The sequence below is a fragment of the Tetrao urogallus genome (assembly GCF_951394365.1).
Source record: "Tetrao urogallus genome assembly, chromosome: 7".
Lineage (NCBI taxonomy): Eukaryota > Metazoa > Chordata > Aves > Galliformes > Phasianidae > Tetrao > Tetrao urogallus.
In genome coordinates, this window is record NC_136820.1 from 49,426,329 (window position 1) to 49,443,507 (window position 17,179).

The window sequence follows — 17,179 nt, forward strand, 5'->3', positions numbered from 1 at the left end:
TCAGTTTTCTTTGCACCTGACAGTCTGAGAATTTGCTCAGGCACTTTGTGTACCTTGGTGGGGCTGTGCTGATTCTTCCCTTACGTGGGTATAATGTCGTTTCTTCAAGATAATGTACAAATGGGCTTGTTGCCAATCCTCTGCAGTGCTTTAAGCTGTCACAGGTCAGCCAGAATTTACATTTGTTCTACAGCCCTCCCCACACGTTGAAAACATTGCACTGTGCAGCATATGTTCCAGTAAGCACAGTTCCATTAAGTCTTGGGAGTCAGGTGTATTAAGCATGGAGCTGAAGACTCCTTTTGGTCAGTGCAGAGGTGGAAGGACTGGAGATCTGACTTGGCATTTTCCCTTCTAGGATGGGAAGGAGCTCCAGCAAAGTAAAAAAGTGGGCATTACTTCCCAGGGAAATAAGAGAAGTCTCATTATCCACAAGTGTGAATATGAAGACCAGGGAACCTACACGTGCCAAGCAGCTGAAGACAAGACATCAGCTACACTGAAGGTTCATGGTATGTTTAACTGAAAGAGTAGATAAATCCTATTGAGGTATTTTGCTCCACAGCAAGAAATGCTTTCTGGGCAGTTTGGGCATTTCTTGGTTAGTCATTTTTGGATGCCTTTCTCTTTTTGGTGAGAATGCTGGCAGAACTGTTGTGTGCTTGTTCTATCCTTAGAAGAATATTTTTGGACGAAGCTCTAATTGAGTTTTCCATCTACTAGAAGTGATTTATATTTTCTGGAACTTAAACAGTATTTCCAGATCAGCAAATGAGCAAATGCTGGACAGACTGGCATAGATCAGGGATTCAGTGTCTGGTATGCCCATGGTTTGGTTCAGCTTCTGCCAGTGCCAAAGAAGGACTTGCATACGTACTCGAATACAAACTTGGACAGTCCCTGGGTACAATTTCAAGAGTTGCCATACTTTTTACCAGTGTAGTAAATGCTAAAGAGAATGCCATGATAGCTGGCTGCCTCTCTTCTTTATGCTCAAGACAGATTTTCCTTCCATGTATTGCACTGGTTAAACCCCAGTTGTTATTAATCACCAGGCTCTGAAGCATCAGACTGGTTACTGAACATGCAGGTCTGCTATGCCCTGCTAGATGCCATCTTCCAAAGGAACATCTGAAAGGATCCTTTTTTCTTATTTCTTACTAGATGCTGTCCTCATGTGGCCACTTAGGTTCAGTGTTAGCAGTCTCTTCATGAACATCTGTCCTGTTCCATTACTTTGGTGAACTCTCATTTTCTCTCACTCTGCAGCCAGGTTGTGCTGCTGTTTCAGAGCTGGCTGGCTTATGCAGGAACTTTGCTCCTGAGGTTAATCCAAGCTGTATCCAGGCCCTTCAGGAGGAAAGAGAAGCAGTAGCACCGAAATATAGTCCAGTTCTGACATAAATAAGTGCAGACCTGGAGAGTTAAAAGGGACTGTGTCATGTTCAAGAGATTTTGAAGCAAAGGTACCCTTTAGGTAAGACTTGTGCCTGAGATTCCATGTGTTCTGGGCACACGAGTTAAGGAAAGACTGGGAGCATGCAGAGAAGCATATGAATGAAAAAAGGTTTATAGTGACACAAGAGAGTTCTGTCTGATATAGTTTGGAAAATAAAGATGAGGTGATTGGTGGTAACCAATGTAGCTTCACCAAGGTCAAGTCATGCCTGACAAACTTGGTGGCCTTTCATGGTGGAGTAACAGCATGAGTGAATAATGGAAGAGCAACTGATGTTATCTACCTGGACTTGCAAAGCATTGCATGACATCCTGGTCACCAAATTGGAGAAAGATTTGATGGATAAGGATAAGGCTGTATGATAAGGAATTGGCTGGATGGTCGCGCTCGGAGAGTTGCAGTTAATTGCTCAATGTCCAGGTGGAGACTGGTGTTGGGACCAGTGTCATTTAACATCTTTGTAGGCAACATGGACAGTGGGATCAAGGGCACCCTCAGCAAGTTTGCAGATGATGCCACACTGAGTGGTGCTGTTGACATGCTAGGTGGAAGGAATGCTACCCAGAGGGACCTGGGCAAGCTGGAGAGGTGGACCCATGGCAACCTCATGAAGTTCAACATGGCCAAGTGCAAGGTCCTGCACCTTGGTTGGGGCAATCCCAAGCATAGGTACAGGCCAGGAGGAGAATGGCTTGAGAGCAGCCTTGACCCTAAGAAGAGTCGGTCTGGAGGGATGCGTCCCTGCCTGTAGCAGGGGGGTTGGAACTAGATGATTTAAAGGTTCTTTTCAACCTAAGCCATTCTATTTTATGTTTTCTCTATCCTTAATGTGACTGGACATGTTTTAGAAAAGATGAGATTCTGGCTTCCATGAAAACTATTTGCAATATGCTCCATTGTAGCTATTAAGTCTGTCTTTAAGTTCAAGGGTGATAATGTATGTACTGTGTTGAAGAGAGAAAAGACTCGTGAACGGATTTTGGTTTAGAATAAAATGTAATGCCATTTATTTTCCATGCAAATATTTGTAAGGTAAAGATGGTGCACTCAGTTCTGGAGACACCCTGACAAATATATCTCTACTGTTTCACAGCTCGAGATATCAAGATTGTTAAACCACTGGAAGATGTGGAAGTGAATGAATATGAGAGTGCATCTTTCATCTGTGAGATTTCACACGATGAGGTTCGAACCCAGTGGTACAAAGATGACAACAAGCTGAAGGCTGACGACAACATTAGAATGCGTCAAGAAGGTAGGGTGTAAGGGGGGGGATCTTTTTCCTGAGTGGGGAGTGGGTTGGAGAACAAGCAGAAAAGACATCTGAAATCAATGTAAGAAGTCTCAGAAGGGAGTTTCCCTTTTGTTTTGGAATTGCAGTTAGGCTGGAACAAGTGATGTGGTGGGAACTTTAGTGTGGGAAATGCGATGCTATCCCACCATCCCATGCTGCCAGGAGCAGGTAAGAAATCAGTGCAATTATTTCCAAAGTGGGGGTGAACAGGGCAGTCAGTTCTTCTCTGAAAGGAGTTTTTGTCTGGCAGTGAGTGGGATCCTTCTGTCTCAAGTACTTTACAGATGATGGCGGCCGCATTTGGTCAGTCCTTGTAGAAGCCATGTTTAGATCACGCTTTGATGGGGATGTGGATGTAGGGAAATGTGTGGCTTCACTGAGATGACAACAGGCAGTGGTGGTGTGAAACCAGATGGATGATGCTCAGCCCTGGCAGTGCTCAAGAAAGCAATGTGTGGTTGTGTGTCTGCTCTCCAGCACAGTTTGGTGGGGTGGGTTGGCAGATGATTTTTTTTCACCCTTAGTGACTCTGTGTTCTCTGCTTCAGGAAAGACCTACTCGCTGACTTACACACGTGTCCAAGTCAAAGATGCAGCAGAAATCAAATTTGTAGCAGAAAAGGCAGAATCTCGTGCCCGTCTTACAGTTAAAGGTAATTATGCTTCTGATGATGACTTTGCTTGAATTATCTCATGTTTTAAACCAGCTAGCATCCTTTGCTTTAATGCCAAGGAAGTTAAACAACACCCGGACCTTTCGCAGAAATAAAAACTCCTACCTACCTTTCTGCCTGTGAAATATACACCTTGTCGTTTGGGATTTACTTTTGCAAAGTAAAACAGTTTATTTTCTCAGGTTGATTTTCTACCTTTTGACTTGATTTGTGTTTGAACGTTGAGGGATAACAAACATTTCATTGTTCATTTTCTCTTGTTGTTTGAAAAGAGCACAGGTCTGTTTTTATATGTAATGTTAAGCTTAAGTAGTGTGATAGAGAAAGAAAAGGAAGATGTTTGAATTAACACTCTACTCAAGAGCTCAGGAAAGCTGAGTTCAGTCCCCGGCTTTGCCACTGCACGGCCGTACGGTGCTGAATAATTTACTCTTTATCTCTGAAATCTGGCCATCCAAGTGGTAAAATAGAGATAACAAGTCTTTTCATTAGCTCCTTATTTGCTGTGCATTAGATCAAGCGCTTAACAGAGTGTCGCCATCCAAGTAACCATCCATAAAAGAACCATTGCTACTGAGTTTTATTGGCCTCTTTCACAAAAACTGTGCTGATTAGTATATATATACATATACACATACATATATGTATATACATATGCACACATGCTTGTTTGTTTTAGAGCTGCCTGTGAAAATTGTGAAGCCTCTGCGAGATAAGATTGCACTTGAAAAGCATCGGGGATTCCTGGAGTGCCAGGTGTCTCGTGCCAATGCTGAAGTGAAGTGGTACAAAAAGGATGTTGAAATCCATCCTAGTGACAAATATGAAATTGTGAGCGATGGCGTGTATCGGAAACTCATCATCAACGATGCAGACTATGAAGATGAGGACACATACACTTGTGATGCCTTTGATGACAAAAGCAGTGCTCATTTCTTTGTTGAAGGTAAAAAAAAATAATAGTTCTTTAAAAAATGGAATGCAGATAGGCTTATACAAAAGCCATTGTCACTTACTTTGAAAACACAGTGCAAATTAAGCAACTATTTAAATTCAGAGAGTTTTTTGCTTTCCCAAAGTCCATTGATATTCTTCCTCTCATAAGGGCAAGAACATCCTGGAAAATGAATTTCTCCCAAGTAGAATCATTAAATTTGAGCTGTAGAGACCTTCACTAGGAGAAAAACTTGTTCAGAGATAAGTTTCCGTAGTTAACAAAAGTAATTACCAATATCTGCATTTCATTGAACCTCTATTCCATTTTATAATGCCAAGAGTTTGATATCGGGATGGGAAGGTCATGGTTTGCTCTGGATATTGGACTGGGAATCAGAAGATCTGGGCTCTCTTCAGGGTGTCAAAGTCTTATTGTCTGACTTCTTCACAACATGTTTTAAGGCATTTTAGCTGATAGATGTAATGTTCATGTCCAGTAATGCTGGCATGAGAGAACAGGGTGATAACGTAAGGACTTTTTTCATTCCTTCTAAATCTTTGCTTTCTCTCGTTCCATCCTTCTTAAAGAGCAATCCATTAATATAGTAAAGGAGCTGTGTGATGAGGATGTGACCGAGCCTGAGGAAGCCAAATTTGAATGTGAGATTTCCATTCCTTCTGTGAAACCCCCCAAGTGGTATCTACGTGGAGAAGTCCTACAGCCTGGCAGAAACATTATCATGCAGCAAGAGGGCACCATCCACCGACTGACCATACTGAAAACCACCACTGACATGACAGGCACCATTCAGTTCTCAATTGGCAAATCAAAATCCACAGCAAATCTGCTTGTCAGAGGTAACGTGTCCTAGCTTGGATTACATCGTGAGGATGAAGAATTAATTAATGTACAGTCTTCCTTCTCTGGGGGCTTTGAAGTATGGTGTGTACACCTGGAATGTCTGCTCCATTCCCAGTTAAAAGTTGCTGGACACTAAATGGGACAGCTGGGTCTCAGTAAGGGATCTGTTTCAGTAAGAGTGATGTATTCAGATCTACAGAGCTAAGATTTTTTCCTTAGCTTTTCTGAAGAAGTCAAATCAGGTGAAATTTACTGTATTTCTGAACTAGACAAGTTTAAGTTTGGTAGCACGTGTATTTCATGCAGTTCGTCATTGATTTGATCTGGAACAAAGCTTCCAGGCTTTTTATCTTCTGTTGTCCCCAGAGTAAGAGTTTCCATTCACATCCTGAAGTCCCTGTTATGTTTCAACTCACTCTTACTTGAATAAAATCTTCAACTGAGAGCAATTCAATAAGCACAGAATAAGAACTGGACTGTGCATTGGGTAGATAATATACAGTATTATTTTATAGAAATATAATCAATAGCACTCCCTGCAGATAATCATTTGTTTTATCTTCACAGAACCATTGTGAACATGAGCACACAAGAAATTAATTGAATGGAATGCATACAAGAAACTTTGCTCTTCTTCCAATTGCACTCATCCTTTCTTCTCTTCCAACCCTGCTTTGCAGATTACCATATACAAATCACCAGAAAGTTGGAGGATAAAACAGCTTTGGAACGTCATTCTGTCATCCTGTCCTGTGACTTCAAGCCTTCTCCAAAGGTTGTGAAATGGTTCAAGGGCCACACACCCATCGAGCCCTCTGACAAGTACAAGATCAAGAGGGATAAGCATTCAGCAGAGCTCAAGATCCTGAAGCTGAAGCCTGATGATGCTGGTGTGTACAAGTGCAAGGCAGGAATTGCAGAGACTGAGGCCACACTGACAGTTGAAGGTATGAGCAGGGAGGATGGCCTCTTGTGTGTCCTAATGGCTTAACATTTCATGTAAGATTTCTCTTCTTGAGGTTGACTTCTACAGTTTTCTCCTTGTAACTTTATAAATGTACAGTCTTCACTGAGCTGTTTATATTATGCAGTGTGCAAAGTTACAGCATACTGAAATCCAACATTTACGTTCAGGTGGGTTATGCACACACAGGAGCAATTTCTGGGCAAGGTGATGGGATTACGTGGAAAAGAAAGATAAGTTCAATTCTCGAGACATATTGTTTTCCATTTTGTCCAAGGAACTGAATCCTTTGAAATTCTTCAATAATTCTAGGTAAAAATGTTGGGGTTTTTTTTGTGTGTGGATTGAACTGTGACAGGCCTCTGATTTTTGGTGCACGCCTGTGGTTGTCGTTTCCACTGACCACTGTGTCAGCTCTTACCTGTTGTACATTTGTTAATCATAATAGTCGTAGATTCATAGAGTAATTAAGGTTAAATTAAGGTTAAAGACCACAAGATCATCTTGTGCAACAATTCTACCACATCCCAGCATGACAATACTGGTTTTATGGTAAGTAACGTAGGTGCGCCTTGTTTCCCCGCAGCCCGCAATGTAGAAGTAACCAAGCACCTGCAGGATGTGGAAGTTGAAGAAGAGAGCTCTGCTGTCTTCTCCTGTGAGCTGTCCCATGATGACGAGGACGTGGAATGGTTCCTGAACGGCACCCTCCTTTACACCAACAATTACAATGACATCAAGAACGTTGGCAATTGCTACACGCTGACGATGAAGCAGGTCAAGCCTGAGGATGCTGGCATGGTGACAATGAAGTCAGAGAAGGTGTCAGAGAGCGCGCGTCTGAAGGTGATAGGTGGGTCTGACCACATCCCTCCTGGGTGTGAATAAGAGATGCTGAGGAGCTGTAGTTTGCTACATTGTGCAGCAATCCTGCTTCTAAACCTCACCTCTCCGGGGTGACAAGTCGTCAGGGGCTTTCTTCCAGTGGAAGGTTCCATTGTAGCAGACGAGTTTCAACAGAGGAGGATGGTTTTGGTGTCCTGCCAAAATATTTCATAGCTCATTATCATCATTTTATTTAACATGAGAGTTTCAAGAGCAATTTCTTTTACTGCTGCAGTAGTATGCAGAGATAGCATACTGCTATCTCTAAGGATTTCTGACTGCAAGGAGCAGAGCTTGTGTTTACCTCCAACGGTAGGACACAGCTTTCAGTGTATATGTTCTGGAGTGGTACAGATTCAGGAGGAAGAATGCAGTTTGCTGCTGTTCTTAATATGTTTTAAAATTTGGTCACACAACTTAATTGCAGAGATTTGATGAGTTGTCATATGTCACCTCGGCCATAGTAAGTTGCACGCTGAATCTGATCAGTTCTTTGGAACTCCTTGAAGCACAAGGTAAAAATTTCTTTAGAAACACATCTGTACGTGGATGCTCAGGTAACTCATAGGGATTTGTTGTCCTGAGTTATCTTCATCATGTATCTGTGTTGATCTAGAATGGATGCATCTGTGGGAAACACTCTGAGAAATTCTGTCTGAAAGTCAGTCTGAGATCTTCCACATTCTTGTAGGAAATCGAGGAGATCACTCTGTGTGTGTTTTGCATCCTGGTATGACTAAGCAACTGATCTAGCAGTGGATGTCCCTGTTTATTGCAGGGGAGTTGGACTAGATAGCCTTTGAAGGTCCCTTCCAACTCTAAATATTCCGTGATTCTAATCTGCTCTCTCCAGCAATTAAGCTCTTTTATTCTGTCCACTCAGAGTTTGAAAGATTTCCTCTTCTCTTTTCTTTTATATTTGGTGGATTTTTTTTTCTCTGTATAAACATCCTATGTGCGAAATAGAAGATAGATAAAAGGAGTCAGTAAAACAGGAAAATCAAAAGTGTTCAGCAGCATATCCTAATGTAATTGCTTCATGAGAGGGCAGTGCCAGCTCTCCAGCTTTAGAAGAGCTGCATCCCAATTACTTCACATGATATCAGTCCCACCCACGGCAATGCAGGCTGCCTCTCCTGTTTCCTGTATTCTCCTAGTGATTAGGTCAGAATTCCATAAACTCATTCAGTTGTCAGACATGGAACTGCTTTAGGCTCTACGTTGGTGTTGTCAGTATTGGAAAGGGTTTATTTATCCCTCTTTAAAAATCTGAAAGCAACTGGAAATGTCTCAAATATCGCGTTGTCCTGTGTTGCCTGTTTAATTCCAGAGAAGCCTGCTGTCTTCATGAAGTCCTTGGATGATGTTTTTGGTGAGGAGCGAGGTGTGATTAAACTGGAATGTGAAGTCTCCAAAGAGAAGGTCAAACCGGTGTGGAAAAAGGACGGTGTTGTGCTCACTTCTGGCAACAAATATGAACTGGTACAGTCTGGGAAGACCCTATGTCTCCTTATCCACGACCTCGAGAAGGCAGATGCAGGTTTATACACCTGTGATATTGGCACTGATGTTGCCAAGTCAAAGGTCGGCGTTCAGGGTAAGTCCTGTGGACAGTAAAGGGATGCTGAAAACACATTCAGGTTGGTCGCTATGTCTTGCAGCTATTCCTCCTTGAGACTCAGTGGTTCCTACAATAAAACAATGTTACTGCAATTTATCACAGTGATGTCTGGACAGTTCCCATTGCTTTTGATGTAAATGTATCTCATTTTTCCATGAAAATCATCTTCACTCTGTTCCATCGAGTGAGCTGCTGTCCACATAGTCCTTCCAGAGCAAAACCAGGAGATTCACATGTCTCTTTTTCTATAGCTTTCTGGTAATTCTGAGTGGAAAATGTCTGAGAAATTCTTTGCAAGTCAAGTACATCAGTAAGGAATGCAGCCATGTCCTGCAAATCCTGAGTTAAAACACCAGTACTACTACTCATGTCAATCATAAATGCCTTTCCTCTATATAAACCTCATATTAACCTATCTCTTATTTTCCAGAGCTGAACATTGGCATTACCAAACGGCTGAAGAACACTGAAATCCAGGAGGGAGAAGACTGTACTTTTGAATGCATTTTGTCCCATGAAAGCATTGATGACTTCAACTGGACACTGAATGGGAGCCGAGTGGAAAGTGGTGGGAGATTTAAAGCTTCTAATGTGGGTCGGAAGTATACTCTCAGTATTAAAAGTGTGATTCCTGCTGATGCTGGGGAAGTCATTTTCACTGCCCGTGGTCTAACCTCCAAAGCCTCTCTGGCTGTGAAAGGTAACGAGATCAGACAGATTCTGGGGTCTGATTCCTTCAACTGTGCTCTGATAAGATTGTCGTGAGAGCTAACTCATAATATGGTTAAATAGCAGCCTTCTGCATGAACCTTGAAGCACTGAGAATTTCTCTTAAAAATAACTGAAAGGATGGAACATTTTACACAAATGTGAGAACTGCCCAAGACGCTGGGGTAGTGTGGAAATGGGCATCTCACTGCAGAGCTTGTTCCATTAACAATAAATCAGGGACGATCTGTTCAGGGAACTGTAGGAGCAAGTATCCTCTAAGTATAAGGTGAAGGGATGGCCTCCACATCATATAGCTGTACAAAAAATTCCTATCTAGGACGTGCATTTGAGAGCAACATCTGGGGCTCCCAGTGTGATCAGTGGAGTGAAGAAAGAGGCACTTTTCAGTTATGGCTCATCATCCTCAGCTGGGTAGATTTAAGACAATACAAATGGTGCCTTGAGTTCCGTTGCCCATATGTAGCAGATTACTGCTGGCTGTAGAATGGCCTCCATTGCAACTGCCTCTCCAACTTATCTCCAGAGTATAGATGCATGTATTTACAGAGAGACATCCTACCTAAGTCTACATTACTCAAAAAGTATTTTTTTTCTTTCAGAAAAACCCACTGAGGTTACGAAACATCTGGAGGATAAGACAGCAGCAGCAGGGCAGGACATCAGCCTGAGCTGTGAGCTGTCGAAACCCGATGTGAACATCAGGTGGTACAAGGATGGCAAAGCAATCCGAAAAAGCCAGAAGTACGACTTGCAGCAGGAGGGAACGAAGGCCATCCTGGTCATCCATGACTCCACCGTCAAGGACAGTGGGGAGTACACCTGTGAGACAGAGGACTCTAAAACAAAAGCCAGGGTCACTGTGCAAGGTGAGTAGAAAAGCACGCTAGGGATGGCATGAAGAGAAGTCGAGGTAAATATCTGCAACCTGTGGGAGATGTTCTTCTCTTCTGCTTTTTTTAAGCAGGATCAATTATTAGTTTTCTGAAAATATCATGGATTAGGGTCTTTTATTTAAAATAATCTGGAAACTGAATGATCCCCACAATCATGTGGCTCTGGGCAGCCTGGTCTAGTGGTTGATGACCCTGAACGTAGCGGGAGGTTGAAACTTTGAGGTCCTTCTCAACCCAGGCCATGATTCTATGATCTTGGATGTTACTTAATGAGCCAAGCAAAGATGGCAATCTGAATTAGTCTTTATTGAATATGGGTAATCAAAACTTTACACAGTTGCTAGATGAGATCCCACCAGCACATGTATGATGTTATTAAACCTTCCCAAAATCTTCTGGAAATGTGCACCCCATGTTGGTGGGCAGACACAGTGATCTTCTTTGACTCTTTCCATCTCTATATGATGTGGTTCTATAAGTGAGGGCAAAGGAGATTCAAGATCCCTCTGTTTGCTTGGGACTTGTTGGGGTAACAAACCTCTTTGTCCTACACCTTCATCCCTCCTTTTTTTTTTTTCCTTCCAGAAAAGCCTAACTACTTTATCAAGGAACTTTCAGATCTGAAAATTGAAGAAAGTGGAACTGCAGTTTTTATATGCCAGAGCGAGAAAGCTGCATCCTCTGTGATATGGAGGAAAGGCATAGCTGAGCTCAGGCCTGGCAGGAAATATGAGATGACACAGAAAGGACGAGACCTGCAGCTGACCATAAAAAATCTGGAGAAAAGTGACAGTGACACCTACACCTGTGACATTGGTGATGCCCAGTCCAGAGCCAAGCTGGTCGTACAAGGTATGCGTGAGAGCCATGTAACTGTGCATCCTGTTTCTCCATTACCAATTCTCCATTCTTGGTAGAATTTATACATTTATGGCAGATCTTTGGGGCTGCAGCTTTCCGGCCTGAATAGCAGTTCACAGGCCATGCACAGAGCAAACTGCACAGGAAAGGAAGGAACTGTACCAAGTAGAGCAGTGCTGTTGGGTGCTTGTGTGTGCACATGTTGATGTACTGCCATGCATGCACATGCAGATCTATTTCTCAGCACGTGGGCAGCACATTCAGTCATTTTTGGCTCAGACTCATTGCACATACATTGCACAGGGCATGGATGAGGATTTAGCAACATGGAGCCTGACGTGTAGAGCAATTGGTCGATTTGGAGCATTTATACTTTGAGAACATTATGTATCATTTAAAAACAAAAATGCTGACATAAGGTGAGGCTGGTGACCCTGAAATCAGTGTGAAGTTTCTATCTCCAGTCTTTCTGAGTTCAAAATAGTTCTCCATCATAAAGTTCGAGATAAAAGTACAAAAATTCCCTGATGCTGCATTCCAGTTAGTTCCATTAGGAGAAAGATCATAATATTGGATTTGCCTTGTGCCGGCTACTTGTCCTGCTGTACGTGTTCTGGTACCCTGAAGGTGTCCTCATCCTATTTTGGTGTGTGTCTTGTGCATATTATCTTTTTGTGAATAGTTTTTTTGTGTTCAGTAGCAGGGGAATTGTGTTTCAGTCTTCTGTATCGTGAGTGTGTGTCTTTCTTGAAATACGTGGAAAATCTTGGATGTTTCCACAATGGTTTTCATGTTGGGAATGGAAGATTCCAGTAATTGATGTATCTGTGTTCATTTCAGGCCAGAAAGTGCTAATAACAGAAGACCTGGAAGATGTCACTGTGTTAGAAGGAGAATCTGCCATGTTCAAATGCAGAATCTCTCCTGTAGAGTATAGCAAAGTGCAATGGTTTTTGGATAAAACCCCACTCCATACCAATGAACTTAATGACATCCAGTCTCAGCCTGGCGGATATCACCTGCTAACCTTGAAAAAACTCTCTCTGAAGGACTCGGGGCTCATTACATTTGAAGCTGGTGATAAGAAAACATCTGCCAGTTTGGTTGTTAAAGGTAATTCAAGCATTAAAAACTGCAGGAGAGAAGAGAATGCTTAGAAATAACTATGGGATAATGTGAATAGGTGAAAAAAAAGCTATAAATTTGGCCCCATCATTTGTGTATCTTAAGTGTATTGTTACCTATATAACAAAACCTGGACTGGGAAATCAGTTTCTTGCGATATTGGAGATCTGTCAATATGTTTATTGGGCCTTAGGTGGGAATGTTATATTATAACAATGATGCATTGGATATTGCTAAGCTCATAGGGCACCACTGCAATGGTAAGTGAAAAGAAGTTGATTAGCTCATAGAAAAAAAAAGAAAAAAGAGCAACTAATGTCTTAAATTTAATTTTCATTGTTTGAAGGGCAACACTGCACATGTCCTCTGCTATTCATGGTTGACAGAATTTTCTCCTGAGAAGTTAAACTAGGCAAAAACTACAGTGCTAGCCTACTTTTGTAGGGAAGGAATAAGACAAATGCCAGACACCCTAAAGGTGTAAGTTTAGAGAAGTGTTTTTTCTTAGTGGAAATATAAATATTTCTTACTACCCAGAGATGTACACCATACAGTCTCTGTGTCAGATCGTATTCTCATTCTTTTCAGAATCATCCTGTTTCTTGCAAGGAAATTTTTTTCAAAATTCAAAAAATTTGCCCTAGTTGGCAATTTTTACCTTTCTACAAAATTGCAAACAGATATTTTTAAAGTGAAATGAAAGATCTGTTTGCAAAGGGTTGACTTGTTTTGGTAAAACCAATACATGATGCTGTATTGTGGAGGAGAACAGCTTTTGATTTTCCAACTTATTGGGTTTTTATGTATTAAAAAGCCAGAAGTTAGGAGGTGTAAGACCTGTGTTGGTCAGTTTAGCTTTTAGTAGCTAGCTTAGGCTGATTCTAGGAGCTGTAATATACTTTCAGAGAGCATTTCAAGTCCTCTATCCTAAAAACATGTTTTGGAAATGAATGCCCCATCCTTGGAGCTGTCTGTTGTCTCCCATTAATGATAGAGATACCCTACATGACCAGTCTAGGATATCTGCCTACTTCTTAGATGGCCTTGTAATGATGAATCATAGAATCATATGATGAGGTGAGCCCTCCTTTATATGACTGGCTGAGAAATCTGAATTGCACCTTGCTTCATCAAGAATTAGCCTTCTGCATTCCATTGGAAGGCCCAGGCTAAAAAGGACACGTGGAGAAGTGTTTAGGAAAGTTGTGCCTCCATCTTGTTGAAGTTCAATGAGAATTCAATGAGATGTGAGAGATCTCATGTTTTACAGCATTTTTTTTCCAGTTTCTCCCAGATATCATTAAGTATTTACTCAACCAGATTTTATGGCATGATTAATGCCCTCCTGAGGGCTTTGTAGCCCAAATTATTCCTTGCTAACCTGTGGTTTTAATGCAAGTAATCTTGGACATAAGCCTCACAGGTTACTTGTGATTTGAACATCTGCACCTCTTGTGAAAATCTCAGACCGTTTTTATGTGATTCTAGAAAAGCCCTGCATCTTCACAAAGGAGCTGGTTGACACTGAAGTCACTGAGGGAAAGGATGTGATTCTTCACTGTGAAACCTCCAAATCAGACAGCCCTGTAAAGTGGTGCAAAGACGGGAAGAGCCTTAGGAATTCTTCTAAGTACAACATCAGTCGGTCGGGATTTGAAGCCAAGCTGGTCATATATGGGGCAGAAGAAAGAGACAGTGGCAGATATGAGTGTGAGGCTGGAGCAGCTAAAAGTAGTGCGGTTATTACTGTCAAGGGTAAGAACATTTGGAGTAATGGTTTGGGTTCTACTTTGCCATCCATCACCAAGTTCAGAACAATGCATAGAACTGATGAAAACGTGAAACTACACCGAAAAGGAACCTCTTGTCTTTGCAGCTCAGTGCAGGAAAGGTTCTAGTTAAATCACCCAGGATAGCATCCAGAGAGGTGGCAGAATGTGAAACGGGAAAACGAAACAGAAAAATGAAACAGAAAATACTTCATTTTATCCAACTTTATCTCTGTGGAAGTATCGGCTCCCTAGAGCTGTCAGGAGAGGATGGGTCATGAGAGAATGGTGGCAATCTCTGTAGAAGATCATAGAATCATTAAGGTTGGAAAAGACCTCTAAGATCATCTAGTCCAACCGTCCATCTCCCACTGATATTTCCCCCCTGACCAGGTCCCTCAGTGTCACATCTCCACTGTTCTTGAACACCTCTAGGGATAGTGATTTCACTGCCTCCCTGGGTGGCCCATTCCAGCACCTGACCACTCTTTAGGAGGAGTTTTTCCTAATACCCAACCTGAACCTGTCCTGGCACAACTTGAGGCCATTCCACTTGTCCTATTGCCATTACATGGGAAAAGAGGCCAACTCCCACCTCACTAGGGCCTCCTTTCAGGGAACTGTAGACAGCAATAAGGTTTCCTCAGAGCCTCCTCTTCTCCAGACTGAACCACCCCAGTTCAGCTGCTCCCCAAGAGACTTGTGCTTCAGATTCAGCCAGCCTAAAAGATAATGCAGAGAAAGGATCACCTTCTGAAGCTCTTTCCAGTGCTATCTCTGTCCAAGGAGGGAGCTCATACACCCATGTTTGTCTAAGGAATTGCTTGAGGCAGCTGAATTTATTGAGAGCAGTGCATCCAAAAGCACTTGTTCCAAAGAATGTGGTCAGGGAGAAGTCAATCACTGAAAGGTGGTGTTTGAGCTGAAATAAATATTCTCTTCTTAGAGATAAGAGATTTTAGTGTACTTCACAGAGCGCATTAGGGAAGTACGTGAGGTAAGCACTGGGACTGAGCTGGGCCAAAACCAGAGTCACTGCTGCTCATGCTATAAACCTTCCCCTAAAAGAAGCCAGCAAGAGCAAGAAGTCTTTGGCTCGTTGAAAGAATTAAGCTGAACCTCTGAGCATGAAGAGGGAGGGAAGCTGCTCACAGCATTTGCTGAGCACGAAGAAACCACATCAAAGCTGAGGTCTGCAGTGTAAGGAAAGAGAAGAACTTGATGTAAGGAGGATGTCCCAATTGCTGTAACTTTCCATAGCACTACAATACTTTTCCAATACCCAGTACACACAAAGACAAGGTGCTGAAGGCCAGGCTGGATGGGGCCCCAGGCAGTATAATCTGAGGAAGGGGTTGGTTTTGTTGTTGGGGGATTGTTGTATATTATATATATTTTTTAATTATCTGAAAGGAAAACACTTAGACATTTTTTTCCTTCCCCTTTTCCCCAGTAAATGCTATTTCTACTGCAGCTCACCTTGAAGTCTTGAATCCCAGGCTGTGATAGAGCTTCCACAGGAGCCTCCATAGGAGCCCTTTTGTGTTCTGCGTTTCTTTGGTGCTGTTTTTAAGTCTGCATTCGTGTCTGATAAAAATCTGTTGTGGTTTCTTATGGCAAAAAATTAACACTGTTGGTCACGAGCAAAGGTGCTCTGTCATTTCTTTGTGTCCTCTGTGTCATGTACCAGGTGATATTTATGGTACCAGTTGCAGGCTCTGACCACAGATCTGCAATCTAGTTCAGTGTCTCCCAAACCTGATGTCACCAAGACACATCTAAGTTGCACCTGTGGAACTGGCTTTGGTTGCTTTGTATGCTCTGTGCATTGCTCTGTGGATTTGGCTGCCTCCTCAGAAAGCCAAGGAAAACTGGAGCAGGGCACTGCTCTACGTCTGTGCCCTGGCATTACATTAAACCATTCTGATGTTTACTTCTGAGGGGATGGGAGTGGAAAATTTCAAGAACCAAGCGTTAGGAAACTGGTAAAGATCTGGAAAGTTTGATTTTTGCCACTGCTCCAAGTATATTGAGACCAGCTGCACACAGCTGGTGCCATTAATAGTATTGGAAGCATCTGCTGTTGTTGTTAATAATAAAAGCAATTGCATTTTAACACTGCAAATAGTGATTAAAAGGAAAAAAAAAACCATATGGTCTCAGATACTTTTTGCTGTTGCAGAGTGCATTTTCATTACAGAGGTTTTCTATCTGAATAATAACCATTAAAAATAATGAAACAAAACGGTAACGGTGATCTGCAATGTGTGCAATGTCCCTTTTCAGAAATGCCAGTTCTCTTCAAGCAAGAGCTTCAAAACCAAGAAGCTAAAGAAGGAAAAGAAATCAAACTGACTTGTGAGCTCAGCAAACCCGATACCCCAGTGAAATGGATGAAAGAAGGCACTGTTCTGTATGCCAGTGAGAAATATGAATTTAAACAGCATGGGACTGTGGCAGAGCTCATCATTCGGGATGTGACATCCATAGATGCTGGGGACTACACCTGTACTGCTGGGGAGCTGAAGACCACTGCTCAGGTGAAAGTACAAGGTAAGCAGTGCTGGGTGCACTGCAGCACTCCTTGCACTGCTCTGCAGAGCAGTCATCTACAGTCTCATGATTAAAAAGTAATGGCAATGTAGCATACTTGGAAGCAGTTGTACGTATTTTTCATGTAATTTCATGTCTTTCACCTGGGATTTTAAATGTCTCTTCCCGCTGAGCAGAAAATTAACGCAGAAGATTTGCTTCCTGTGCTCTGTGTGCTGATTGGTTTGCTGTTGTACACGGCTGTAAGACTGGAGTTGGAGATCAAGAGCATGGGAGCACAGGCAGAACATGAAAATTTAACACGGGAGAGCAGGAAGGAGCACCATGCAGTCAAGTCCAGTACCTGGCAAACTGCAGGTGGCAAACTGGTTGATGTTTAGATTCCCCCAAATTCCCCAGACATCCTCTTTAAAGGCTCTCAGATGCTATCAGCAAGGAGAAATGGCTTTAAACTGGAAGAGGATAGACGTTAGGAAGAAATCCTTTGTGAGAGTGGTGAGACATGGAACAAGTTGCCCCATCTCAGGAAGCTTTCAGGGCTAGGCTGGATGG

The 17,179-nt window shown here is 42.3% G+C and overlaps 1 protein-coding gene across 1 annotated transcript in view; it reads left to right on the plus strand.

The window, feature by feature from the left end:
• Positions 1 to 17,179, plus strand: part of OBSCN (obscurin, cytoskeletal calmodulin and titin-interacting RhoGEF) — a gene marked incomplete at both ends in the record, with an annotated part of 161,587 nt that overhangs the window by 45,455 nt on the left and 98,953 nt on the right. Inside the window, 14 exon segments of the mRNA XM_079538679.1 lie at positions 359 to 512; positions 2,553 to 2,714; positions 3,301 to 3,405; positions 4,106 to 4,372; positions 4,951 to 5,220; positions 5,905 to 6,171; positions 6,775 to 7,041; positions 8,404 to 8,670; positions 9,125 to 9,394; positions 10,026 to 10,292; positions 10,905 to 11,171; positions 12,021 to 12,293; positions 13,794 to 14,060; positions 16,361 to 16,627. Of these exon segments, the coding sequence (XP_079394805.1) occupies positions 359 to 512; positions 2,553 to 2,714; positions 3,301 to 3,405; positions 4,106 to 4,372; positions 4,951 to 5,220; positions 5,905 to 6,171; positions 6,775 to 7,041; positions 8,404 to 8,670; positions 9,125 to 9,394; positions 10,026 to 10,292; positions 10,905 to 11,171; positions 12,021 to 12,293; positions 13,794 to 14,060; positions 16,361 to 16,627 (3,370 nt within the window).